The 26,530-nt window shown below is 46.7% G+C and overlaps 2 protein-coding genes and 1 long non-coding RNA gene across 3 annotated transcripts in view; 2 read left to right on the top strand and 1 right to left on the bottom strand.

Moving 5' to 3' along the window:
• LOC106601020 (zinc finger protein 385C) overlaps positions 1–26,530 on the top strand; it is a 206,870-nt gene that overhangs the window by 89,479 nt on the left and 90,861 nt on the right. Inside the window, exon 2 of the mRNA XM_014192869.2 lies at positions 1,647–1,988. Coding sequence (XP_014048344.1) covers positions 1,647–1,988 — 342 coding nt within the window. The remainder of the gene's footprint in view (positions 1–1,646; positions 1,989–26,530) is intronic.
• On the bottom strand, positions 5,169–6,422 carry LOC106601021 (uncharacterized). Its single transcript, XM_014192872.2, has 2 exons — positions 5,577–6,422; positions 5,169–5,336 (listed from the first exon to the last, which is right to left on the bottom strand). The coding sequence occupies exons 1-2, from the start codon at positions 6,420–6,422 to the stop codon at positions 5,169–5,171; spliced, it is 1,014 nt and encodes a 337-aa protein (XP_014048347.2).
• LOC123741684 (uncharacterized) lies at positions 6,734–21,370 on the top strand. Its single transcript, XR_006769179.1, has 3 exons — positions 6,734–6,770; positions 20,436–20,674; positions 20,914–21,370. It is a non-coding gene; the product is annotated as an uncharacterized lncRNA (long non-coding RNA).

Below are 26,530 nucleotides of genomic sequence, written 5' to 3'. Positions count from 1 at the left end.
CACATCTCATTTTTGGGTTGAAATTAATTAGGAACAACGTTGATTCAACCATTTTTTTGCCCAGTGGGGACCTTATTTGCTCCTATCTCATTCCTGAGCACAGAGTGGACAGACAGTGGTACAGAGTCAGACAGACTACAGACAGACCAGACCCACTGTTAGAGCCTTTGTCATAGCAGGCTAGCACAGCAAGCAGGCGTGTAGTCACTCTGAGTGAAGCAGCTTGACTGATAGATAGCACAGCACGCTCCTCAGAATCAGAGAGTAGCACTCTGTCTCCCCCCAGTGGTGCCATACTGAACTGCACGGCATCCTATGTTGTTATACAATCTATGATTAGTATGGGATTGGGTAGTCCATAGGTAGTGAGTGTTCACGTGGGTGTGTATGGGTGTCTGTGTGTACAGTATGTCATTGTGTGTATGTGCGAGTGTGTTTCATGTGCGTGTTCATGTGTTTGCACACGTGAGTGTTGTTTGTCCATGTGTACAGTGTCTGTGTGTGGGGATGTACACTGAGTGGACAAAACATTAAGAACACCACCCTTTTACCCTCAGAACAGCCTCAATTCGTCCGGGCATGGACTCCACAAGGTGTTGAAAGGGTTCAACAGGGATGCTGGCCCATGTTGACTCCAATGCTTCCTACAGTTGTGTGAAGTTGGCTGGATGTCCGTTAGGCGTTGCGCCATTCTTGATACACACAGGAAACTGTTGAGCATGAAAAACCCAGCAGCGTTGCAGTTCTTGACACACTCAAACCGGTGCGCCTGTCACCTACTACCATACCCCGTTCAAAGGCACTTAAATATTTTGTATTCCTCATTCACCTCTGAATGGCACACACACACAATCCATGTCTCAATTGTCTCAAGACTTTAAAATCCTTCTTTAACCTGACTCCTCCCCTTCATCTACACTGATTGAAGTGGATTTAACAAGTGACATCAATAGGGGATCATAGCTTTCACCTGGATTCACCTGGTCAGTCTGTGTCATGGAAAGAGCAGGTGTTCTTAATGTTTTGTAAACTCAATGTATGTCTCTGTGAGGGTGTGTGGGTACTGACAGCCAGGGCTTACTTCAGGCAGGCCTAGGATCAGATGCCTCACGCACCTACACCGAACCGTCTGAATCAGGGCTCTTTTTGCATCCCTATCTTTTATGGGCTATTGGGTTTAACAGGGGGGCTTTGTGCAGAGACACGGAGGGCAGGGGATCATATCGTGATGACTCCATTGTTCCCAGCACACGTCCGTGCTCTAACACACCGTTATAGCACTGTGATACTGGTCACCTCAGACTCACGGAGCACTGCCTGTCTAATCCATTGGTGCTGGACATAAGCCTGGGACTGGCCCTGATCCTTCACCTCTGACCTCTTACCCCCGCTGGTCTGTTCTTGATACCTTCTCTCTCATCCTTTCTGGTGTGTCTCCTCTCTATCCCTTTTCTTTCTCCTCTCCTCTCGTTCCACATTTCTGTTCTCTCTCATCTCTGCCCTCTTCTCTCCCCTCTTCACTCTCCTCTTCCCTGCAACTTTTCATCCTGTCATTGCAGTAAATGAGAATGTGTTCTCCGTCAAGTTATCTGTCAAAGAAAAGGTTAACGACGCAATAAATAACAAATCTTTCTCTCCTCTCTCAGGAATGAAGCGTCCGTTCAGCCCACCCACTGAATTAGAGATGGAGGAGGACAGGAGCGGGTTAGGAGTGGGGATGGGGTTGTCTGTGGACAGCGAGGTGTGCTGTGACCCCCAGGAGGAGGGTGTAGTCCTGGGGGAGCAGCCAGGACCAGTTGGGGGCGCCCTGCCCTCCTCTGACCACAGCAGGCCCAAGAGGGAGAGGAAGCAGCGCAGTTACACAGTGTGTGACGTGTGTAACATCCAGCTCAACTCCCCAGCCCAGGCCCAGATACACTACAACGGCAAGTCTCACCAGAAGAGACTCAAACAGATAAGCAATGGGAAGATCCAGCACGGCAACACAGGTAGGACTTCCCACCCACTTTCTGCACTATTCTGCAGCTGTACCCTACTCTACCCCTACACTGTTTGAAAAAAAGGCTATTTTTCTGTGGTTGTCCCCATAGGATAACTCTTCAGTTCCAGGTAGAACCCTTTGTGGTTCCAGGTAGAACTCTTTTGGGTTCAATGTATAACCCCCTGTGGAAAGGGTTCTACATGGAACCCAAAAGGGTTCTACCTGGAACCAAATGTGGTTCTCCTAAGGGCACAGCCGAAGAACCATTTTTTATTCAAGATAGAAAACACTCTGAGGCTGCTCACCTCTATGCTCCCTTACCAGCTGAGGAGAGAAATTATAGTGTGCACACTTTTGACAAAGTGTGAATATGAGTTTTACCGCCCAATGACACATCAAGCTGCATTATATAACCTAATAAGGTGCATCGGCACTGTGTTCTACCTGTTTCATCATACGTTCAGTACATTTCTAAGAGGACGCTGTGATAATGAGTATGACAAGTGAACATGGAGAGCTGCTACAGATGTAGGATCTTAATTTGATTGCCCTGTTGCAGGAGAACTTTCCAGGAATTGTATTTCAGGTTTCTAAAGTTTGTAATTCCCCCATTGAAATTTCAGACATGACTTTCCTTTTAAAACAAATAAAAAATCAACCCCTACAAAAAATGTTGATTAAATATAATCCACATAATAATTCACATTTCCTGTTGCTGCAGGATTATTTTCCTGCTGTAGCAAACTGGCTGAACCTGTATAGCTGTGTATGGAAGTGTGTATAGTGTAGAAGTGTGCATGGAGCGTTATAGTCTTCCCTAGCCTGAGGCTGGACACAGAGGGAGGAGAACAAAGCTGAGTTAAGTCATTAATTGGCTGACTAATTAATTGCTGGTTATTTTCGATGGTTCTGGTTCCTGCTCGCTCCAGGGTAGCTACAGCAGTGGCTGCAGTGGAGGTGCAGGTTTTCCCCGTAGATTTGAATATATAGTGAAACTGGCTCCCCGTTCAGAGGTGAGTCCTTTCTGTCTCCCACTCTCTCTTTACTTGTAACCCTCCTACGCAGCTCGAAAACACTCTCACCAACCTGGAGAATCTGCTCCCAAACACTCATCACTCACTCTTGAATACTCTATCTCTATTACTCTCTCTCTCACACACACACGCGCACACGCACACACATCTCCGCATGAAAACTAGTCTGACCCACTTCAGGTGCAGAAATCTCGTACAAACAGCACATAATTACATAGCAACAGAGAGCACGGCAACGCTTGCCATGGCCACAGATTATTTGGCCCTGATTGGCTGCTGGCAGGCTGCTGGCAGGCTGCTGTAGGCATTGTGGTGCAGTGTGTTTCTACTCCAACCCTGTAGGGGGCAGCAGTGGGGCCAGACCTCCCTTGGGATTGCCTGGGAACCATGGTACATCTGACTCAGCACTACAGGAAGGTACACAAACAGTCAATAGTCACCCGCTTAGGTCGTTCAGATAACTGGCTTTGGCAGTTAGTATACACCTGTGATGGCTGTGTGTAAACACAATGTAGCAGCAGTAATCTGGAAAGCAGGGAGATCACGATACACCCATACAAACATTCCACCTCTCCTCCTCTCTTCTTCCGTCTCTCTCTTACTCTCACTCTCTCCCTTCCCCTCTCACCCTCCCTTCACCCTCCCTCTCTCCTCTCCCCCTCTCTCTCTCACCCTCCACCTTCCCTCTCTCCCTCTCTGTAGTCACACAAGGAATAGTCGGCTTAGTAATGCAGCCATGCTGCCAGCAGGTGTGTTGCTCATGTGGACTTCCTTCTTTGCAGTCCTGCCAACCGTCCTCCTTTCCCTTTCCTGATTGCTTCATTGCTTCAGTGAGCCAGCACGCAGAGCCCAGCCCAGTCCAGTGCCTTGTGGCCAGTCAGTCTTTAAGAAGGATGGGCAGAATGAGGCCTGACGTGGCCAATGACCATCACTGTCTAAGACCTGGGTCAGCTAGGGCATGGTTTGACTCAGACCAACACACACACATACACGCACACACACTCACACTCACACTCGCACTCGCACTCGCACGTAGGCTTTGTCCCCGGCACCCTGGCACAGCTCCGGCAGCAGAGAGAGATGGGGTGAGAGAGAGAGAGAGAGAGAGAGACAGAGAGAGAGAGAGAGAGAGAGAGAGAGAGGGAGAGAGGGAGTGTGTGTGTGGTGGTGCAGATTCCCTCTGACACACAGTCACAATCATGCAGCCTTATCTGCGTTCACCTTCTGCTGACTCCCACAAGCCCACGGCCTCAGCTCACACACACACACACACACACACACACACACACACACACACACACACACACACACATTGCAAACATGTGTGGATGTTGAAGGGTGCGTGATGTGTGTTTCCAGTATGTACATGTATATTCCTGTGTGTTTTTGTGTGTTTGTTTGTGTGTGTGTAAAGGCTGGGTCTGTGTCTGAGTTACTATTGGTTATTTTCTGCTTGGCATCTCTTTTCATATCTTTGAGCTTTGAGAAAACATGCTATTGTGGTGTGTGTGTGTGTGTGTGTGTGTGTGTGTGTGTGTGTGTGTGTGTGTGTGTGTGTGTGTGTGTGTGTGTGTGCCTCCCAAAGAATCCTCTCCATGTCAGCTTGTGTTACCCTTCCTCTCTGCTTCACTGAACTGACAGAGGGTCCAGGCTTTTCTCTCTCTCTCTCTCTCTCTCTCTCTCTCTCTCTCTCTCTCTCTCTCTCTCTCTCTCTCTCTCTCTCTCTCTCTCTCTCTCTCTCTCTCTCTCTCTCTCTCTCTCAACCCCAACACAGGGTGATGGGCAACCACAGTGAATCTAAAAAGGTTTAATTTCAGTTTCAGCTGTATATGATGATACAACTTTACTTACAGGATTCAGGTATAATGCATTGTTAGTTGTTATAAGCAAGTATAAGCCCCTTCTGTGTCTTCTAAATCAATTGAAATGTGTTATTTCTTTCTGTGTTATTTTGCTTGACATATGCTAAATGGCTCCTATACTTTTTACGTTCCGTGGTCCTTTTGTGGTCATTTCCAAACCTCATCAAACTACTCCTATAACAAAATAGCAACTGAGAAACACATGATGCGAAAACAAGTATTATTTAATAGAAAATATGATATTGTATTATTTGGAATGCAGACGAACAATGTCCTGTATGGGCACGTTATTCAGTGTTTCCCCTTGTTGGACTGACGGCGGCGGCGGGCTCTCTTCTTAGTTGAACCACGGGAGGTCACCCATACGGGAGCGGTTTGAGCATCTTTACAGCCTTCTGTCTCCCTCTCGGCTCCTCTCTCCTTGTGTTCATCTCCATGGAGCTCTAATGCAACCATTATCTATGGAAAGAAAATAAATGTAGTCTTATTAGGAAAACAAATACAGATTTTAATTCATGCTCCAGAGTAAAATTAATTGATAACATTGTGGTGTTTATAGTGACATGTACAGTAAGTAAAATGTCAGCAGTATATATAACTACGTTGGGTAAATGTCACTATTTGGACCTAGTCTAATGTTGTTCCTAAAGCCTTTCTCAGACTCCTCATACCCCTAATCTTTCCTTCACATCACATTACCTGCAGTAGTCCTCTGACACTGAAGGTGAGCAGCAGGCCCATGCCGTACAACCAGCAGCAAAGAGCCAGAAACATGCAGCCTGCAGCCTCTATCCTCCTCTCTTCTGCCCCATGAATCACTTCCACCATCTTCTTCCACACAAGCTCACTCGCTCCCGCTCTCTCCCTACTCCTGAGCTCAGCTACTCGGGTGCGAAGCGTTCTGAGGCTGGCTGTAGAATCACTGGTTGTCTGGTGCAAAGCACTAACGTCTCTGTATTTCTGGTCAATACTGTTTCTGGTCTGGGTGGCGGTGGCCTTGTCCGAGCCACAATGGCCCACAGGGCAGGAGCCTATCTCCTGTTTCTGTAGCATGAGGCAGCTTGATGTATCCCCCCTGGATAGGACACAAGTCTGTCGCAGGGCCTTACCCCCAATCCATCTCCTTAATGTGTGCCAAGCTGAGAGGCATCGGGTCCCATTTTCAGAGTCTTTGGTATGACTCGACCGTGGATAAACCACCCGACCTTCCAATCTCAGGGCGGACACTCTATCGACAAGGCCACTGAGTGGTTTAGTGTTGTTTGTAGCTACCCGGGTAGCAGTGGGTTCCAAGCTGACCATAACACAATCCTCTCCGGTGCACTTGTACAAACTGTGTCCAGTGGTCTCGCTGGTGTTCTGTTTGGTCCAGGGTTGTTGATGGAAGTTGAAGGTGCTGGTGTTCAGTTCAGTGTGAGGCATGCTGGCCCACTGCCTAATGCCGATGGGGGGCATCAGGGCGTCCTGAAAAACCGTGCCGTCCAGATGTTGTAATGCCAAGATTACATGCACCAACAAATGAATACTGATGGAGTACAAAGTCATCTCTCAATCAATAAACTGGCTGAGCAAATTCAAAAAGCAACTACTCTCTACAGAGATAGGTGAGTTGTGGTGTTCAGAATGTTTTGATTGGACTGTGACATCATAGGTGTCTATGATGTCACAGAGGGCCTCCAACATGTCACCTGGGTTGATGATAACTTGCATGTGTCCCCACCCTCCTTTACGACATCATTGCGATATAGATGCGGTAAAAAGGTCAATCGAACTCAACCAATCAAAGGAATTGTAGATCATGACGCTTGCAATGCCAGGGATATGGGTTCGATTCCCACGGGGGACCAGTACGGGAAGAAGAAAAAAACGATGGAAATGTATGCACTCGCTACTGTAAGTCGCTCTCGGTAAGAGTGTCTTCTAAATTACTATCATTTAGGCTTTTGTTTATATGTGCTTTTCACACCATGTAGAGGTATAAATCGGAGTATAATGCTTGTTTGAATGTCAACCCCAACACATGTTCATGTCATCGTTCCCAATCAACTGCACTACAGTTATAAACGTCTGACTACCATCAATGATTTCTGTATGCTAGGTATGCTAACCAGCTTACACGAGTTAGCATTAAACAGCCACTTCTTCTGAACCTAAAAAGGGACAACTTCTACATTGTATGCAGCAAAAACAGGCAAATATATCCAAATCGGACTAAAGTAACCACACTGTGGGTCTGTTACGATACATAAATCATGACGGGTTTGACGAATATCCACATTGTTGGAACAGATTTGTTGAATGTGCCCAATCTGATCAATGCAGTGTCTGCATTCCATTTACTGCATCTAGGGTCAAGTTGAAATCCACAGATTTCATTTCATATGTAATGTAATAGGATCTCTATGTTGTAAAATCTGGTGTTTCTCATCCTAAAGCTTGATCTCCATATTCTTTTTCAGTGTTTTAAATGGTGAGCCAACATGTTTTGAGAACTTTTATCTCCAAAACTAGTTTTGTATTGGCTCTCTCTTGTCTCTCTGCAGCAGATATATAGTGAGCAATATGTTTGGAACATCGAATTACAATACAATTGCAGTATTGAATTGCAATACATATAGAATCACAATACATATCGAGGGTCCTTGGCAATTCCCAGACCTACTGTTCACCACTGCCCCATAAAGTACCAGCCACCATGGTCTCTATTCGTCTATTGAGGGAGCCAGACCATAATCCCCTCTAATTAGGATCAGCATGGCCATCGCCCCGCTCAAGGACGGCAGCACCAGCCAGCCAGCGCCTCCCAAAATATTTTGAGAGCCAATTAAAAGGGGCAGGGGGTGTCGGGGGCATACTGCTCCCTTGACGTTGAGTCTGCCAGGGCAGGACAGGTCCACGAACACGTGGGTGAGATGCATGGTGGGATAGATCATCCTCCTCTTTATTTGGGGTGAGGCAGGGAGGAGGGGGGACAGTGGATTGATCTGATTTAACCTGATGTCACTAGAGGGTGTGGTTTTGTCTGATTTGACCTGATGTCACTTTTATTTATTTTTATTTTACCTTTTATCAACTAGGCAAGTCAGTTAAGAACAAATTCTTATTTACAATGACGGCCAAGGAACAGGAGGGTGGGGCTTGGTCTGATTTGACCTGATGTCACTAGAGGGTGTGGTTTGGTCTGATTTGACCTGATGTCACTTTTATTTATTTTTATTTTACCTTTTATCAACTAGGCAAGTCAGTTAAGAACAAATTCTTATTTACAATGACGGCCAAGGAACAGGAGGGTGGGGCTTGGTCTGATTTGACCTGATGTCACTAGAGGGTGTGGCTTGGTCTGATTTGACCTGATGTCACTAGAGGGTGTGGCTTGGTCTGATTTGACCTGATGTCACTAGAGGGTGTGGCTTGGTCTCATTTGACCTGATGTCACTAGAGGGTGTGGCTTGGTCTCATTTGACCTTATGTCACTAGAGGGTGTGGCTTGGTCTGATTTGACCTGATGTCACTAGAGGGTGGGGCTTGGTCTCATTTGACCTGATGTCACTAGAGGGTGTGGCTTGGTCTGATTTGACCTGATGTCACTAGAGGGTGTGGCTTGGTCTCATTTCACCTTATGTCACTAGAGGGTGTGGCTTGGTCTCATTTCACCTTATGTCACTAGAGGGTGTGGCTGCTCAGACCACAGTAAAGGCTGTGGGTCTGTGTCTGAGTTACTATTGGTTATTTTCTGCTTGGCATCTCTTTTCATATCTTCGCGCTTTGAGAAAGCATGTTATTGTGGTGTATGTGTGTGTGTGTGTGTGTGTGTGTGTGTGTGTGTGTGTGTGTGTGTGTGAGACTGAGAGAGAGACTGCCTCTACCTCTTTCATGGTTCTGATCTTTCTCCTATCTCCACGGCCTAGGATAAAGCTTGTTGTTGTGATGTGTGAGTCAGTGTGTGTCTCTTCATGGTCCCTGTCTGTCTGTCTGTCTGTCTGTCTGTCTGTCTGTCTGTCTCTCTCTATCTCTCTCTCACTCTGTTTTAATAAAGCGTGAGGGATTGGATTAAAGGCTGGGATTTTCTGCATGAATGCATTTGCGCATCTGCGTTTTATTTTTGTGCCGCCTCGCCATTTTCCCATTTTATTTATTCCCTGTGGAGGGAAATGACTTTCCTCGCACACTGTGCCTTTGGACATGTGTGTGTCATTGTGTGTGTGTGTGTGTGTGTGTGTGTGTGTGTGCGTGTGCTTGTGCGTGGACGTTTGTGCATGTGTCATGTTGTTTGCAGCAGCGTCGAGGCACACCTTAAGCCCTGGGTATCACCACATGTGGCAAGTCAGTCCCTGATTGGTCCATCTGAAGTGTCTGTCAGTCTGTCAGCTGAAAACATATCCCTATGCTGCCTGTAGAAGACTCCAGTGAAAGACTATCTCTAATATAATCTCTAATACAGAAACCTTCCCTGTCTCCTCATAGCATATGCAAACACTTTGGCTGTGTAGTCGTTTAGCTGTGCACTCTGTCTCTGCCCCCCTCGCCCTGGGGTTTGGTCCTTCGTGTCCCACCGGTTTAGACTCTGGGAAAAGGTTGTGTTCCGGATCGGCACACAGGGCCCAGTGGAGCGGGAAAAGTCTGAGCAGGGAGACCGTAGAGAGAGGAGAAGGAATAGACCACCAAACGTCTGTCTGTCTTTACTGCTTACCCATGTCTGTCTGTGTGTGTGTCTGTCTTTGTTGTTTACCAATGTCTGTCTGTCTGTGTGTGTGTCTGTCTTTGTTGTTTACCAATGTCTGTCTGTCTGTGTGTGTGTCTGTCTTTGTTGTTTACCAATGTCTGTCTGTCTGTGTGTGTGTCTGTCTATTGTTTACCTCTGTCTGTCTGCCTGTCTATTGTTTCCCTCTGTCTGTCTGTCTGTCTGTCTGTCTGTCTGTCTGTCTGTCTGTCTGTCTGTCTGTCTGTCTGTCTGTCTGTCTGTCTGTCTGTCTGTCTGTCTGTCTGTCTGTCTGTCTGTCTGTCTGTCTGTCTGTCCGTCCGTCCTGTGGAGACTAGGCTGTACTCACTATCTGTTTTCATCTAGTATAAATATCCAAAGCATATCCAAGGGTTTTGTTGTCACACAGTGCTCTGTCAAATTAATAGAACATTCATTCACTTTCTTAAATGGCACAGAATATCAATCCCTGCATTTCCTCTGTTCCCTTTTTAATGCATTTTCTTGCTTATCAAACCGACCTGCAGTGTTCAACCATAGAATTATATATCTTTGTGTTCAACAACCTGTTACATTCTCTGTTTGTAATGGATGTCTAGTCATCATAACAGCCTTGTCTGTTTGGTTGCACCCCGCTACAGGAGTCCATTGGGAGATGTCCAGCCCTCCACCCCCTCCACCCCAGGCCCTTGGTGAGAAAGCCCAAAGAAAGGCTGTGTTTCTGGGCAGGGCACAGCCTCACTTCTCCCTCTCTCCCTGCAGCATATTATCCATACTCCAGGCCCCATCATTTGTTTTTCACCTTTATTTAACCAGATAAGTCAATTGAGAACCAATTCTCATTTACAATAACGACCTAGCCAAGAGGCATAACAATGTAACAGTGAACAGGACAACACAACAAATAAATAAAACTATACAGAGGAAATGTTCAAATTCATCAAATATACAACAATAAGAAATTCACAGTGGGTTTGAGTAGAAAAATTAAAGGTGTAAGAATATTTTAAAGATAATATACAACGCAGAGGATGAGAGGTCAATAGAGTAATATCAATGGGTCAGAGACCTGGGAGGAATTTCAATCCGGGACTCATAGCTACATGGCAAGTTCTCATTGGTCCAAATTGTTTATACGTTGAACCTGAAATAGGATACTTGTTATTTGGCCATTGGCCCAGTTTTATTGCAAGGAATTCTAATTGGTCAACCACGGGCTAGGGCTGGGTTATAAAACTACATCCTGTCCCTTTGTTCTGTGGAGAGAATCACTGAGGACAGGGGAGAATGAACATCTACCTCTCAGCATAACACCGCCTCTTTGAATAAACCTATTTTCCTCCCCCTGATTTGCTTTGTGGTTTGTGTTGATGAAGAGTAACATCAACTGCTAACAAAGGCAACACAGCAGACTTAATGATGAGCAGCTCAGCTAATATGTTTTTGAAGGAGTATGGTGGGATGAATGTGTCAACTAAGAAGACCCAGATTACACCAGAGTGGCTTATTACCTCTGATAGAGGGATAGTAGAGGAGAGAGGTGATGGGCGGTGGGAGAGGGAGATACAGGGTGATAAAGGGGGGAAGGAGTAAAGGAAAGACAGGGAGCGCAAATGGATGAGGAATGGTGAACACGAAAGACAAATTGAGAGGAAGGGGAGAGAGGTGGTGAGAGGGGAATAAGAGAAATAGGACTGATTGAGCGAGCGAGGGAAAGGGAGAGAAAGAGGGAGAGAGGAGAGAGGAAGAGGGAGAGGGAGAAGAGAGAGAGAGAGAGAGAGAGAGACACACACACAGATAAACACTGTCATTTACCCAGTGAAGATGGGCTGCCCAGTAATGGACATATGATAGATGGCCATTGGAAGTTTGTACTAGCCCAAAGTTCACACACACTTACCATCTGTCACATCTGATGTGTGGTTTTACTAGTGCCTTTGACTCATTCCTGGTTCCCTGTATGTGTTTTGCTCCCTGGGGACTCATATTGAGACAGCCCAGAATGAACAGAGGTACAGTATAGAGGTGTGGAGGAGAAAGAGAGGAGGAGAGATTGAGGTGAGAGAGAGAGAGAGAGAACATTTGAAATGTCTATATTCTTGAAAAAGAATTGTGAGTGTAATGTTTACTAACGCTTCTCTTGTTTATTTCCCTTTGGTTTATTGTCAATTCCATTTGCTTTGTCAATGTAAACATGTGTTTCCCGTGCCAATAAAGCCCTTTGAATAGAAAATATTGAATAGTGAGAGAGAGAGAGAGAGAGAGAGAGAGAGAGAGAGAGAGAGAGAGAGAGAGAGAGAGAGAGAGAGAGAGAGAGAGAGAGAGAGAGAGAGAGAGAGAGAGAGAGAGAGAGAGAGAGAGAGAGAGAAGAGAGAGAGAGAGACTAGGCCTCACGGACAGACATAGAGAGGGACTGCCATGTATAGCACAAAACAAACCCTGAAATAGATAGCTCATCTCACTGGCAATTAGTCAAGATGACAGTGTTTCTCTGTCAGCGGATCCTGTGGATGAACACACACACAGCTCTGTTTGTGACTCTCTTTAATTGAACCACATGGTCACGCTCGTCACACACACATACAGATCTGGTTAGCCTGGATACTAGTCTTTTTAGCTAACATTCCGGTCCTTGTAGCCTCCTCCGTGTCATATGCCAAAGATGCTAGTGAAATGTTTGCTAAAAAGACTGGTAGCCAGGCTAAGATCTGGTGACTTTGACTCCTAACTGATCTGAGCTCAGCCTCCCACCACGTTGCTTCACTGTTCCTCCACTTAAAAGACAACTTTCTTCTCCTCCAGACTAGTACACGGCCACTTAGAGAGCTAGAGGCGACTCGCCGGTGACTTTCATTGTTATTCATGTATTAATTTATTCACTCATGGCAGACGTGAACCAGGGCTGTAATATGCAGATGCCGGTTTGTTTCTCGATGAGAATTTTCTGCTCCACTGCCCCTGTAGCTGCCACTAATAATAAAGTGAGGCAAGATGGAGGAAGGAGGAGGGAGGGAGGGGATGCCTGTCAGGATGCCTCCTGAGCCACCACACTTATGCACACACACAGCTCGTCTCTTAGATAGACAGTGACCAGGTGCGATCGTCTTAGCAGAGGTGACCTTGACCTTGTCACAAAGACCAGGACTCTAGCTCTAGCTCTCCTCTCCTCTCCTCTCCTCTCTTCTCTTCTCCTCTCATCTCCTCTCTTCTCCTCTCGCTTATTGATAGGACACAGGGGCTGGAGGGCAGACCTACCTTGTCCAGGAGATAGGAGAAAAGGCTAATAGCAAAACCAATGACAGTGAGTTGTGACTGAAAAGGATGGGATAGCGTAAATAGTTGGAGTCTATGAACATGAACCAGTGTTGTTATGGTTGGAGTTGATGTTAGTGTTGACGCTGTGGACATGTCCAGTAATAGCAGTGATGTCCTGTGTGAGATGTGAAGAACACAGCAGTAAAGAAACACATTCACTCATCACGGAACCCTGTTGTGTCTCCCTGGCCACAGGAGGCTGGTTAGGGGGAGGGGTGTCATATTAATGAATGGAATGCAGTAAATGAAACGGTATGAAACACATGGAAACCATGTGTTTGATGTTGTTCCATTAATTGCTAGTCATTATGACCCTGTCCTCCGATTCAAAGTGACACCAGCCACCACTTCCTGCCTCTGTCTTCCTCTACCTCCCCAGTGCATTTATATGAGATAGAAAAACTACTGACTGACACACACACACACACACACACACACACACACACACACACACACACACACACACACACACACACACACACACACACACACACACACACACACACACACACACACTGCACTGTCTGTCAGGATAGAGAAACACACCAGTCACAAATTGTAGGACTTATTACTTCATAGGAGGTGAATATTGTCAAACCTATACAATTGCATCATAGTCTGACGTGGATGAAAGGACATTGAAGAGAGATATAATGACGAAGATATAAGTCATACTATACCAAGCTGTCTCCTTCCTCTAGTACAGTAACTAAAGCTTTCAGTGGATTAAAGTGTTCTATTCTGTTCTATTTGAATTTCAACACACACAATCGCAACGCAAATCTGAACACACTGTCTGGTTTCTTTTTCCATGCCTACAATAGCAAACACAAGTTATACACACACACACACGCACCACACACATACACACACAAACACACATCCCAACACACACACCTCCTCACAGAGTACAGTGCACGTCAAGACATTGTGTCCTCAACCACAGAAACACATGGCCTGCATCCCAAACGACACCCTATTCCCTATTTAGTGCACTACTTCTGAACAGGGCCCATAGGGTTCTGGTCAAACGTAGTGCACTATATAGGGAATAGGGTGCCATTTGGGGCTAAGCCATGGTTCACTGGGACCCAAGGCATACCATGCACCCAGGCCTGAGTCCAAACCCTGAGCGTGTCCAATCAGCCAAGGCTTTACTAGAGGCCAAATCTGTAGCATATAATTGGGTTTTAATCAGCTTTCTCATTCAGGCAAGCGCTAAAGATTAGGGCAGCACGGGCTCCACTCAAAATAAGCATCCATAAAGGAGTGTGAAGCCTCTGACCCGTTGCAACGAATCATACAGACCCACAGTCACGAGGCTGCACGCTCTTCCTCAACCTCTCCCCCTCTTCTTCTCTCCATTTTCTCTCCCTCTCCATCCTTCATGTTTCTCTCACCCTCTCCTCGCTCCTCCCCTCCATCTCTCCCTTTTCTTTGCTCTCTCTCTCTCTCTTCCTCTCGCTCGTTCTCTCCATCTTTCGCTCGTGGGAATCCACACAAGTCAGGCCTGGCAGGAAAAGAGCCCTTCTTATCGAAAAGGACACACCACCCCTACACAAAGATATACACACATACCACCCCTACACAAAGATATACACACATACCACCCCTACACAAAGATATACACACATACCACCCCTACACAAAGATATACACAGATACCACCCCTACACAAAGATACACACACATACCACCCCTACACAAAGATACACACACACACCACCCCTACACAAAGATACACACACACACCACCCCTACACAAAGATACACACACACACCACCCCTACACAAAGATACACACACATACCACCCCTACACAAAGATACACACACACACCACCCCTACACAAAGATACACACACACACCACCCCTACACAAAGATACACACACACACCACCCCTACACAAAGATATACACACATACCACCCCTACACAAAGATACACACACACACCACCCCTACACAAAGATACACACACACACCACCCCTACACAAAGATATACACACATACCACCCCTACACAAAGATACACACACATACCACCCCTACACAAAGATACACACACATACCACCCCTACACAAAGATATACACACATACCACCCCTACACAAAGATACACACACATACCACCCCTACACAAAGATACACACACATACCACCCCTACACAAAGATACACACACATACCACCCCTACACAAAGATATACACACATACCACCCCTACACAAAGATACACACACATACCACCCCTACACAAAGATACACACACATACCACCCCTACACAAAGATATACACACATACCACCCCTACACAAAGATACACACACATACCACCCCTACACAAAGATACACACACATACCACCCCTACACAAAGATACACACACATACCACCCCTACACAAAGATATACACATACATACCACCCCTACACAAAGATATACACACACATACAGCTGGATTAAACGAGCTTATTGGTACAGCACAACAAAATGACCTTCCTCCCTCCTCATCATCATATTCCGCAAGGAGGCGGGATTTGGCTAATCCAATACGGCCTGTTTAAGTGGGTTCCTTATTAAAAAAGCTGCTTGGTTTTGAGAGCGGAGCGTTTAGATGAGTTAGTCGTTCCTAATCCTGTCTGTTGCTGCCTCTCTCTGGGGTGAGCCACACTCTTTATGTCGTTAATGAAGTGCAGTGAGATGAAAGCCCTTTTTAATGGGATTTAGTTAGAACTGGGACAGCTTCCAGAGAGACGGAAAAAAATATCTTATCATCGTCATACAAGGCGCCATCACCGTGGTTAACGTCACAATCAATAATAACAATCGTCATCAACATTTTTCACTTCTCTTTCTCTCTCACTTCTACTCAGTGTTGAGGCACGCCCTGTTCTCTTTGGCTTCTGTTATCACTGTTAGAGAGAATGGGCGTGTGTTTGTGTGCGTGTGCGTGTTTGTGTGCAGAAGTGTGTTTCTGTGTGTGTGTGTGTGTGTGTGTGTGTGTCTGTGTGTGTGTGTGTGTGTGTGTGTGTACAGTATGTGTGTTTGTGTGTGCGTGTTTGTGTGCAGTATGTGTTTGTGTGTGTGTGTGTACAGTATGTGTGTACAGTATGTGTGTACAGTGTGTGTGTGTGTGTACAGTGTGTGTGTGTGTGTGTGTACAGTGTGTGTACAGTGTGTGTGTGTACAGTATGTGTGGTGTGTGTGTGTGTGTGTGTGTGTGTGTGTGTGTGTGTATGCAGATACAACCAGGCACTCTATGCCCTTCATCAGGACATTAGTCATGTGTATAAAAGGAGAGATGCAGCGCTCCCCTTTGTGATCCACAACCAGCCACACAGCACGCCAAACCAGAGAGTCCATATCTGCACCACAGAAACACTACAGTAATGTCGCTTGTCAGAATCCTAGTGCTCAACCTAGACACAACAACACCTCATTTGCATTTATATTTGAGTTATTTATCAGACGCTCTCATCCACAATTCTAATATAAGGTATACGAAACACTCCAACAGAAACCTCCAAGAAAAATATGCATATACTGTATACAGTACTTATGGTCCAAATGTACATGTTTTACGTTTTAGTCATTTAGGAGACACTCTCATCCAGAATGACTTACAGTTAGATCATCCATCTTCAGATAGCTAGGTGGGACAACCACATACATTTCCCCCCAATAAAGTAGTTGTCAGTAGAGTCAGAGCTAGAAAGGGGGAGGCGGATTCAAGTGAAAGTGCTCGTTAAGGTTGTTGTTTTTACACCAAAGTAAAATAACCTTTTAATGAGAGAATACTGCAGACAGACAGTGAGAGTACTGCAGTGAAGCCGTAGCCCAGACTGGGGGCTAGTAGACCCAGCATGGATATCCAGTGTGTGGGCTAGTAGACCCAGTATGGATGTCCAGAGTGGTGGCTAGTAGACCCAGTATGGAGGACCAGTGTCGGGGCTAGTAGACCCAGTATGGATGACCAGTATGTATGTCCAGTGTGGTGGCTAGTAGATCCAGTATGGATGACCAGTGTGGTGGCTAGTAGACCCAGTATGGATGTACAGTGTGGGAGCTAGTAGACCCAGTATGGATGTCCAGTGTGGTGGCTAGTAGACCCAGCATGGATGTCCAGCGTGGGGGCTAGTAGACCCAGTATGGATGTCCAGTGTGGTGGCTAGTAGACCCAGCATGGATGTCCAGTGAGGGGGCTAGTAGACCCAGTATGGATGTCCAGAGTGGGGGCTAGTAGACCCAGTATGGATGACCAGTGTGGGAACTAGTAGACCCAGTATGGATGACCAGTATGGATGTCCAGTGTGGTGGCTAGTAGATCCAGTATGGATGACCAGTGTGGTGGCCAGTAGACCCAGTATGGATGTCCAGTGTGGTGGCTAGTAGATCCAGTATGGATGTCCAGTGTGGTGGCTAGTAGGTCCAGTATAGATGACCAGTATGGATGACCAGTGTGGTGGCTAGTAGACCCAGTATGGATGTCCAGTGTGGTGGCTAGTAGATCCAGTATGGATGACCAGTGTGGTAGCTAGTAGACCCAGTATGGATGACCAGTTTGGATGTCCAGTGTGGTGGCTAGTAGATCCAGTATGGATGACCAGTGTGGTTGCTAGAAGACCCATTATGGATGTCCAGTGTGGTGGCTAGTAGATCCAGTATGGATGACCAGTGTGGTGGCTAGTAGATCCAGTATGGATGACCAGTGTGGTGGCTAGTAGATCCAGTATGGATGACCAGTGTGGTTGCTAGTAGACCCATTATGGATGTCCAGTGTGGGGGCTAGTAGATCCAGGATGGATGTCCAATGTGGTGGCTAGTAGATCCAGGATGGATGTCCAGAGTGGTGGCTAGTAGACCCAGTATGGATGTCCAGAGTGGAGGCTAGTAGACACAGTATGGATGACCAGTATGGATGTCCAGTGTGGCGGCTAGTAGATCCAGTATGGATGTCCAGTGTGGGGGCTAGTAGACCCAGTATGGATGTCCAGTGTGGGGGCTAGTAGACCCAGTATGGATGTCCAGTGTGGGGGCTAGTAGACCCAGTATAGATGACCAATATGGATGTCCAGAGTGGGGGCTAGTAGACCCAGTATGGATGTCCAGTGTGGTGGCTAGCAGATCCAGTATGGATGTCCCGAGTGGTGGCTAGTAGGTCCAGTATGGATGTCCAGTGTGGGGGCTAGTAGACCCAGTATGAATGTCCAGTGTGGTGGCTAGTAGATCCAGGATGGATGTCCAGAGTGGGGGCTAGTAGATCCAGAATGGATGTCCAGAGTGGTGGCTAGTAGATCCAGGATGGATGTCCAGAGTGGGGGCTAGTAGATCCAGAATGGATGTCCAGAGTGGTGGCTAGTAGATCCAGTATGGATTTCCAGTGTGATGTCCAGAGTGGTGGCTAGTAGATCCAGTGTGGGGGCTAGTAGACCCAGTATGGATGTCCAGTGTGGTGGCTAGTAGATCCAGGATGGATGTCCAGAGTGGTGGCTAGTTGACCCAGTATTGATTTTCAGAGTGGTGGCTAGTTGACCCAGTGTGGATGTCCATTGTGGTGGCTAGTAGACCCAGTATGGATGACCAGTATCGATGTCCAGTGTGGATGTCCAGAGTGGTGGCTCGTAGATCCAGTATGGATGTCCAGTGTGGGGGCCAGTAGACCCAGTATGGATGTCCAGTGTGGGGGCTAGTAGACCCAGTATGGATGTCCAGAGTGGTGGCTAGTAGATCCAGTATGGATGTCCAGTGTGGTGGCTAGTAGACCCAGTGTGGATGTCCAGTATTAATGTCCAGTGTGGTGGCTAGTAGACCCAGTATGGATGTCCAGTGTGGGGGCTAGTAGACCCAGTATGGATGTCCAGAGTGGTGGCTAGTAGATCCAGTATGGATGTCCAGTGTGGTGGCTAGTAGACCCAGTGTGGATGTCCAGTATTAATGTCCAGTGTGGTGGCTAGTAGACCCAGTATGGATGACCAGCATGGATGTCCAGTATGCATGTCCAGTGTGGTGGCTAGTAGATCCAGTATGGATGACCAGTGTGGTGGCTAGTAGACCCAGTATGGATTTCCTGTGTGGTGGCTAGTAGGTCCAGTATGGATGTCCAGTGTGGTGGCTAGTAGATCCAGTATGGATGTCCAGTGTGGTGGCTAGTAGATCCAGTATTGATGTCCAGTGTGGGGGCTAGTAGGTCCAGTATGGATGTCCAGAGAGGGGGCTAGTAGATCCAGTATGGATGTCCAGAGTGGTGTCCTGTGCCACCTGACTAGACAGTGATCTCTCTCTCTGTGTGTCTGCTCTGCTGTGATCTGGTGAGTCCTGCTCCTCATGACCTGCCAGCCATATTGGTCTGCTTATTGTTCTGTCAACAGCATCTGTTTGGCCTGATAAAGGGCTTAGAGCAGCCCCCCAAAGGCCCGCTGGAGTTAGGTTGGATTAGGGTGATGTGTGTGTGTGTGTGTGTGTGTGTGTGTGTGTGTGTGTGTGTGTGTGTGTAGGGTAATTATAACCCACAGCCCATTCACTCTACCCTATCTGAGCACCAGCCACTGAGAGAGAGGTGATCAGTTGATAACCATATTGACAGTACACTCAGTTTGACTGCCCTGCTTTTCTGTTTCCTCTTTCTTCTTCATGCTGTCATTATGGAGCTTCCTCTCCTAGGACTTGACTGTGTATAGTCAGAAATGGTTGTAAGTATTCCGTTCAAGGTCGTGTCGATAATATTATATGTGTGTTTCCTTACTTTCACATATGACAAAGGGAGGTATGTGTCACACAAACACGCGCACGCGCACGCGCACACACACACACACACACACACGCACACACACACACACACACACACACACACACACACACACACACACACACACACACACACACACACACACACACACAGATCCATAATCACCTTGGCTAGGTGGGATATGGGGTTAAACAGCACTTGTATGTTCCCAATCCATCCGCCCAGCGGGAATCTCTCAGGAGCATGGCAAAACGTTCCCAAGCCTCATCCAGTTCCCCCTAGATCCCGTTTCCCCTCCAAACTTCCCAAGGAAAAAGGCCTTCAGAAGCAGCCATGCTCCTGTGACATTCCTCAATCTCCCAGCAGTCAGACCACAGTTGGTACAGTATAAGAGTGGTGAGCTGGGGAGAACAGTACATTAAACAGAGTCAGGAGGAAGAAGCGGGAGATCCCCTATTCCCTCCCCAAGCTCTCCGTATATAACCACAACCACTGGAAGGTCCACTAGCTGTTAAAACTCAGTTATTGTCTTCTTAGTAGTCATGACACACTTCAAAAACACTCCCTCTTCCCCCCTCCCTCCATCTTCAATCACTACCTCTTCCCCCCCTCCCTCCATCTTCAATCACTACCTCTTCCCCCCCCTTCCTCCTCAATCACTCCGTCTTTCTGCTGATCTGACACACACACACACACACATCTGACGTGCATCCCCGTGAAGTCATTCCAGTTAGTTCAAAGGAAAAATCTCCTTTCCTATTTCCTATTTCCTATTTCCTATTTCTCTCCCCATCACCAGGGCTGTCGGTGCTAAGCTGTTAAAATGGCTGACAGTGTGCCTGTCTGACTTCATGCAGTGCAGCGGTGCTGTGATTGGACGAGCAGAACATGTAGCAGAAGTGACTGGGTACAGTACGCTGAGGAACTAGCTGGAGGATAGAAGTGGAGCTTCTAGTGATTCATCTCTTCTCCACCCCCCATCCTCCCAGTCCCAGCCAGGCCTGGCTGTGGGGGGCTTCCTCAACACACACGTATACTGTAGGGAACACATACACATCAACACAAACACACACAAACACACTGTGCGCACACATAAAGGCCTATACTGTACACACACACACACATAAAACCCCATACACACACACACTGAGAAAACACATATACAAGTATTCAGAACATAAAACAGAGAGAGAGAGATGTATACTACATACACACAAATACACAGAGAGAGAAGCACACTGGTGTGCCATTTGACCTGATTTCGTTTGATTTAACAGGAGAGGAAGCGTGTTCTTTCGCTGATCAAGGGTGCTTGACATTCTAGAGCCCCAGATTTCTCCAGTCAAGGGGAAGAGAGTGTTGAGAGGGCAGAGTAGAGCAGCGCATTCAAGCACACACAGTTTGGTAACTTGAACAAAAATATGCTGTTTCCCTCCGTCCCACCGTCCGTAGTCTGTCTCTCTTTCTCTCCCTACACAATCTTCCTCTTTCTGTCTATGTTCTCTCAATCACATTGATTGTCTGTCTGTCAGTCCATCCCCTCCATTTTACCCAACCTGTCTCTGTGGCATTCTCTCTCCTGGGTCTTATCCTTCTTCTGTCAAATTCCACCATCTCTCTTCTCAACATCATCCTTCCTCTGACAGATGTGTTTTATTCCCTGTCTCCGTCTCTCTCCTCCTTGTCCTGACACTGGCCCTCTCCTTTTAACAGACCTTTTATGATATGACTGCATCTGTCTCTCTGCTCAGAATCAAACCTACAGTCTAGGTTAGTCCAAGTCTCCACGCACTGACACACACACGCACACACGCACACACGCGCACACACACACACACACACGCACGCACGCACGCACGCACGCACGCACGCACACACACACACACACACACACACACACACACACACACACACACACACACACACACACACACACACACACACACACACACACACACACACACACACAGATGGTATGCAGGTGTAAGATGTGACATAGCCCAGGCTACAGGCTATATGACTGCAGAAAAATTCCACTCTTTCTGTCCCTCTCTCTGTTCCATTTCCATTTCTCTCTCTCTGATTCCTTCTCCATATCTCTCTCTCTGTCTCCTTCACCATAACTCTCTCTCCTTCTCATTCTCCATATCTCTCTCTCATTCTCCCTCTCTATATCTCTCTCTCCTTCTCCATATCTCTCTATCCTTTACCCTCTCTATATCTCTCTCCTTCTCCCTCTCCATATCTCTCTCTCCTTCTCCTTCTCCATATATCTCTCTCCTTCTCCATATCTCTCTCCCCCCTGTCTATATCTCTCTCTCCTTCTCCTTCTCCATATCACTCTATCCTTTACCCTCTCTATATCTCGCTCCTTCTCCTTCTCCATATTGCGCTCTCCTTCTCCTTCTCTATATCTGTCTCTCCGTCTCTTTCTCCATATCTCTCTATCCTTCTCCCTCTCTATATCTCTCTCCTTCTCCTTCTCCCAATTTTTCTCTCTGTCTCCCTCTCTAGATCTCAGATCTCTCTCTCCTTCTCTCTCTCCTTCTCCATATCACTGTCTCCTTCTCTATATCTCTCTCTCTCCTTCTCCCTCTCTATATCTCTCTCCTTCTCCCTCTCTAGATCTCTCTCTCCTTCTCCCTCTCTAGATCTCTCTCTCCTTCTCCATATCTTTCTCTCCTTCTCCCTCTATATCTCTCTATCCTCCTTCTCCATATCTCTCTCTCCTTCTCCCTCTCCATATCTCTCTATCCTTTACCCTCTCTATATCTCTCTCCTTCTCCCTCTCCATATCTCTCTCTCCTTCTCCTTCTCCATATATCTCTCTCCTTCTCCATATCTCTCTCCCCCCTCTCTATATCTCTCTCTCCTTCTCCTTCTCCATATCACTCTATCCTTTACCCTCTCTATATCTCGCTCCTTCTCCTTCTCCATATCTCTCTCTCCTTCTCCTTCTCCATATTGCGCTCTCCTTCTCCTTCTCTATATCTGTCTCTCCGTCTCTTTCTCCATATCTCTCTATCCTTCTCCCTCTCTATATCTCTCTCCTTCTCCTTCTCCCAATTTTTCTCTCTGTCTCCCTCTCTAGATCTCAGATCTCTCTCTCCTTCTCTCTCTCCTTCTCCATATCACTGTCTCCGTCTCTATATCTCTCTCTCTCCTTCTCCCTCTCTATATCTCTCTCCTTCTCCCTCTCTAGATCTCTCTCTCCTTCTCCCTCTCTAGATCTCTCTCTCCTTCTCCATATCTTTCTCTCCTTCTCCCTCTATATCTCTCTATCCTCCTTCTCCATATCTCTCTCTCCTTCCCCCTCTCCATATCTCTCTATCCTTCTCCCTCTCTAGATCTCTCTCTCCTACTCCCTCTCCATATCTCTCTCCTTCTCCCTCTCTAGATCTCAGATCTCTCTCTCCTTCTCCTTCTCCTTCTCCATATCACTCTCTCCTTCTCCTTCGCTACATCTCTCTCCTTCTCCCTGTCTATATCTCTCTCCTTCTCCATATCTCTTTCCTTCTCCCTCTCTATATCTCTCTATCCTCCTTCTCCATATCTTTCTCTCCTTTTCCCTCTCTAGATATCTCTCTCCTTTTCCCTCTCTATATCTCTCTCTCCTTCTCCCTCTCTATATCTCTCTATCCTCCTTCTCCATATCTCTCTCTCCTTCTCCCGCTCTAGATATCTCTCTCCTTCTCCCTCTCCTTCTCCATATCACTCTCTCCTTCTCCTTCTCTATATCTCTCTCTCCTTCTCCCTCGCTATATCTCTCTCCTCCTTCTCCATATCTCTCTCTCCCTCTCCCTCTCCATATCTCTCTCTCCTTCTCCTTCTCCCTCTCTATATCTCTCTCTCCTTCTCCCTCTCTATATCTCTCTCTCCTCCTTCTCCATATCTCTCTCTCATACTCCCTCTCTATATCTCTCTTTCGTTCTCTATATCTCTCTCCTTCTCCACATCTCTCTCTCCTTCTCCCTCTCTATATCTCTCTCCTTCTCTAGATCTCAGATCTCTCTCTCCTTCTCCTTCTCCATATCGCTCTCTCTTTCTCCTTCTCTATATCTTTTTCACCTTCTCCCTCTCTATCTCTCTCTCTCCTTCTTCCTCTCTAGATCTCTCTCTCCTTCTCCCTCTCTATATCTCTCTCTCCTTCTCCCTCTCTATCTCTCTATCCTCCTTCTCCATATCTCTCTCTCCTTTTCCCTCTAGATATCTCTCTCCTTCTCCCTCTCTATATCTCTCCTTCTCCCTCTCTAGATCTCAGATCTCTCTCTCCTTCTCCCTCTCCTTCTCCATATCACTCTCTCCTTCTCCTTCTCTATATCTCTCTCCTTCTCCCTGTCTATATCGCTCTCCGTCTCTATATCTCTCTCTCCTTCTCCCTCTCTATATCTCTCTATCCTCCTTCTCCATATCTCTCTCTCCTTCTCCCTCTCTAGATATCTCTCTCCTTCTCCCGCTCTAGATATCTCTCTCCTTCTCCCTCTCCTTCTCCATATCACTCTCGCCTTCTCCTTCTCTATATCTCTCTCTCCTTCTCCCTTGCTATATCTCTCTCCTCCTTCTCCATATCTCTCTCTCCTTCTCCCTCTCTATATCTCTCTCTCCTTCTCCATATCTCTCTCTCCTCCCTCTCTATATCCCTCTCCTTCTTCCTCTCTATATCTCTCTCTCCTTCTCCCTCTCTATATCTCTCTCTCCTCCTTCTCCATATCTCTCTCTCTCCTTTTCCCTCTCTATATCCCTCTCCTTCTCCCTCTCTTTTTCTCTCTCTCCTTCTCCCTCTCTATATCTCTCTCTCCTCCTTCTCCATATCTCTCTCTCTCATTCTCCCTCTCTATATCTCTCTTTCGTTCTCTATATCTCTCTCCTTCTCTATATCTTTCTCTCCTTCTCCCTCTCTATCACTCTCTCCATCTTCCTCTCTAGAGCTCTCTCTCCTTCTCCCTCTCTATATCTCTCTCTCCTTCTCCCTCTCTAGATCTCTCTCTCTCCTTCTCCCTCTCTATATCTCTCTCCTTCTCCCTCTCTATATCTCTCTCCTTCTCCCTCTCTCTATCGCTCTTTCCTTCTCCCTCTCTATATCTCTCTCCTTCTCCCTCTATTTCTCTCTCCTTCTCCCTCTCTAGATCTCTCTCTCCTTCTCCATATCTCTCGCTCCTCCCTCTCTATATCCCTTTCCTTCTCCCTCTCTATATCTCTCTCTCCTTCACCCTCTCTATATCTCTCTCTCCTTCACCCTCTCTATATCTCTCTCTCCTCCTTCTCCATATCTCTCTCATTCTCCCTCTCTATATCTCTCTCTCCTTCTCTATATATCTCTCTCCTTCTCCATATCTCTCTCTCCTTCTCCCTCTCTAGATCTCAGATCTGTCTCCTTCTCCATATCGCTCTCTCTTTCTCCTTCTCTATATCTTTCTCTCCTTCTCCCTCTCTATCTCTCTCCTTCTTCCTCTCTAGATCTCTCTCTCCTTCTCCCTCTCTTTCTCTCTCCTTCTCCCTCTCTAGATCTCTCTTTCCTTCTCCCTCTCTATATCTCTCTCTCTCCTTCTCCCTCTCTAGATCTCTCTCTCCTTCTCCATATCTCTCTCTCCTTCTCCCTCTCTATATCTCTCTCCTTCTCCCTCTCTATATCTCTCTCCTTCTCCCTCTCTCTATCTCTCTCTCCTTCTCCCTCTCTCTATCTCTCTCTCCTTCTCCCTCTCTCTCTCTCCTTCTCCCTCTCTAGATCTCTCTCTCCTTCTCCATATCTTTCTCTCCTTTCCTTCTCCCTCTATATCTCTCTATCCTCCTACTCCATATCTCTCTCTCCTTTTCCCTCTAGATATCTCTCTCGTTCTCCCTCTCTATATCTCTCTCTCCTTCTCCCTCTCTAGATCTCAGATCTCTCTCTCCTTCTCCCTCTCCTTCTCCATATCACTCTCTCCTTCTCCTTCTCTATATCTCTCTCCTTCTCCCTGTCTATATCTCTCTCCGTCTCTATATCTCTCTCTCCTTCTCCCTCTCTATATCTCTCTATCCTCCTTCTCCATATCTCTCTCTCCTTCTCCCTCTCTAGATATCTCTCTCCTTCTCCCGCTCTAGATAACTCTCTCCTTCTCCCTGTCTATATCTCTCTCCGTCTCCATATCACTCTCGCCTTCTCCTTCTCTATATCTCTCTCTCCTTCTCCCTCGCTATATCTCTCTCCTCCTTCTCCATATCTCTCTCTCCTTCTCCCTCTCTATATCTTTCTCTCCTTCTCCATATCTCTCTCTCCTCCCTCTCTATATCCCTCTCCTTCTTCCTCTCTATATCTCTCTCTCCTTCTCCCTCTCTATATCTCTCTCTCCTCCTTCTCCATATCTCTCTCTCTCATTTTCCCTCTCTATATCCCTCTCCTTCTCCCTCTCTATATCTCTCTCTCCTTCTCCCTCTCTAGATCTCGCTCTCCTTCTCCATATCACTCTCTCCTTCTCCTTCTCTATATCTCTCTCTCCTTCTCCCTGTCTATATCTCTGTCCTTCTCCATATCACTCTCTCCTTTTCCTTCTCTATATCTCTCTCTCCTTCTCCCTGTCTATATCTCTCTTCTTCTCCATATCTCTCTCCTTCTCCCTCTCTATCTCTCTCTCCTTCTCCCTCTCTATATCTCTCTCCTTCTCCCTCTCTATCTCTCTCTATCTCCTTCTCCTTCTCCATATCTCTCTTTCCTTCTCCCTCTCTATATCTCTCTCCTTCTCCCTCTAGATCGCTCTCTCCTTCTCCTTCTCCATATCACTCTCTCCTTCTCCTTCTCTATATATCTCTCCTTCTCGCTGTCTGTATCTCTCTCCTTCTTCATATCTCTCTCCTTCTCCCTCTCTATCTCTTACTCCTTCTCCATATCTCTCTCTCCTTCTTTCTCTCTATCACTCT

This window comes from Salmo salar, chromosome ssa03 (assembly GCF_905237065.1).
Source record: "Salmo salar chromosome ssa03, Ssal_v3.1, whole genome shotgun sequence".
NCBI lineage: Eukaryota > Metazoa > Chordata > Actinopteri > Salmoniformes > Salmonidae > Salmo > Salmo salar.
The sequence above is the reverse complement of the archived record's forward strand: the minus strand, read 5'-3'. Positions and strand labels throughout refer to the sequence as shown.

Coding starts and splice junctions, on each gene's coding strand:
- LOC106601021 (XM_014192872.2), bottom strand. CDS start 6,422: ATGACTTTGTACTCCATCAGTATTCATTTGTTGGTGCATGTAATCTTG. Junction 5,337..5,576: donor GTGTCAGAGGACTACTGCAG/GTAATGTGATGT, acceptor TTCTTTCCATAG/ATAATGGTTGCATTAGAGCT.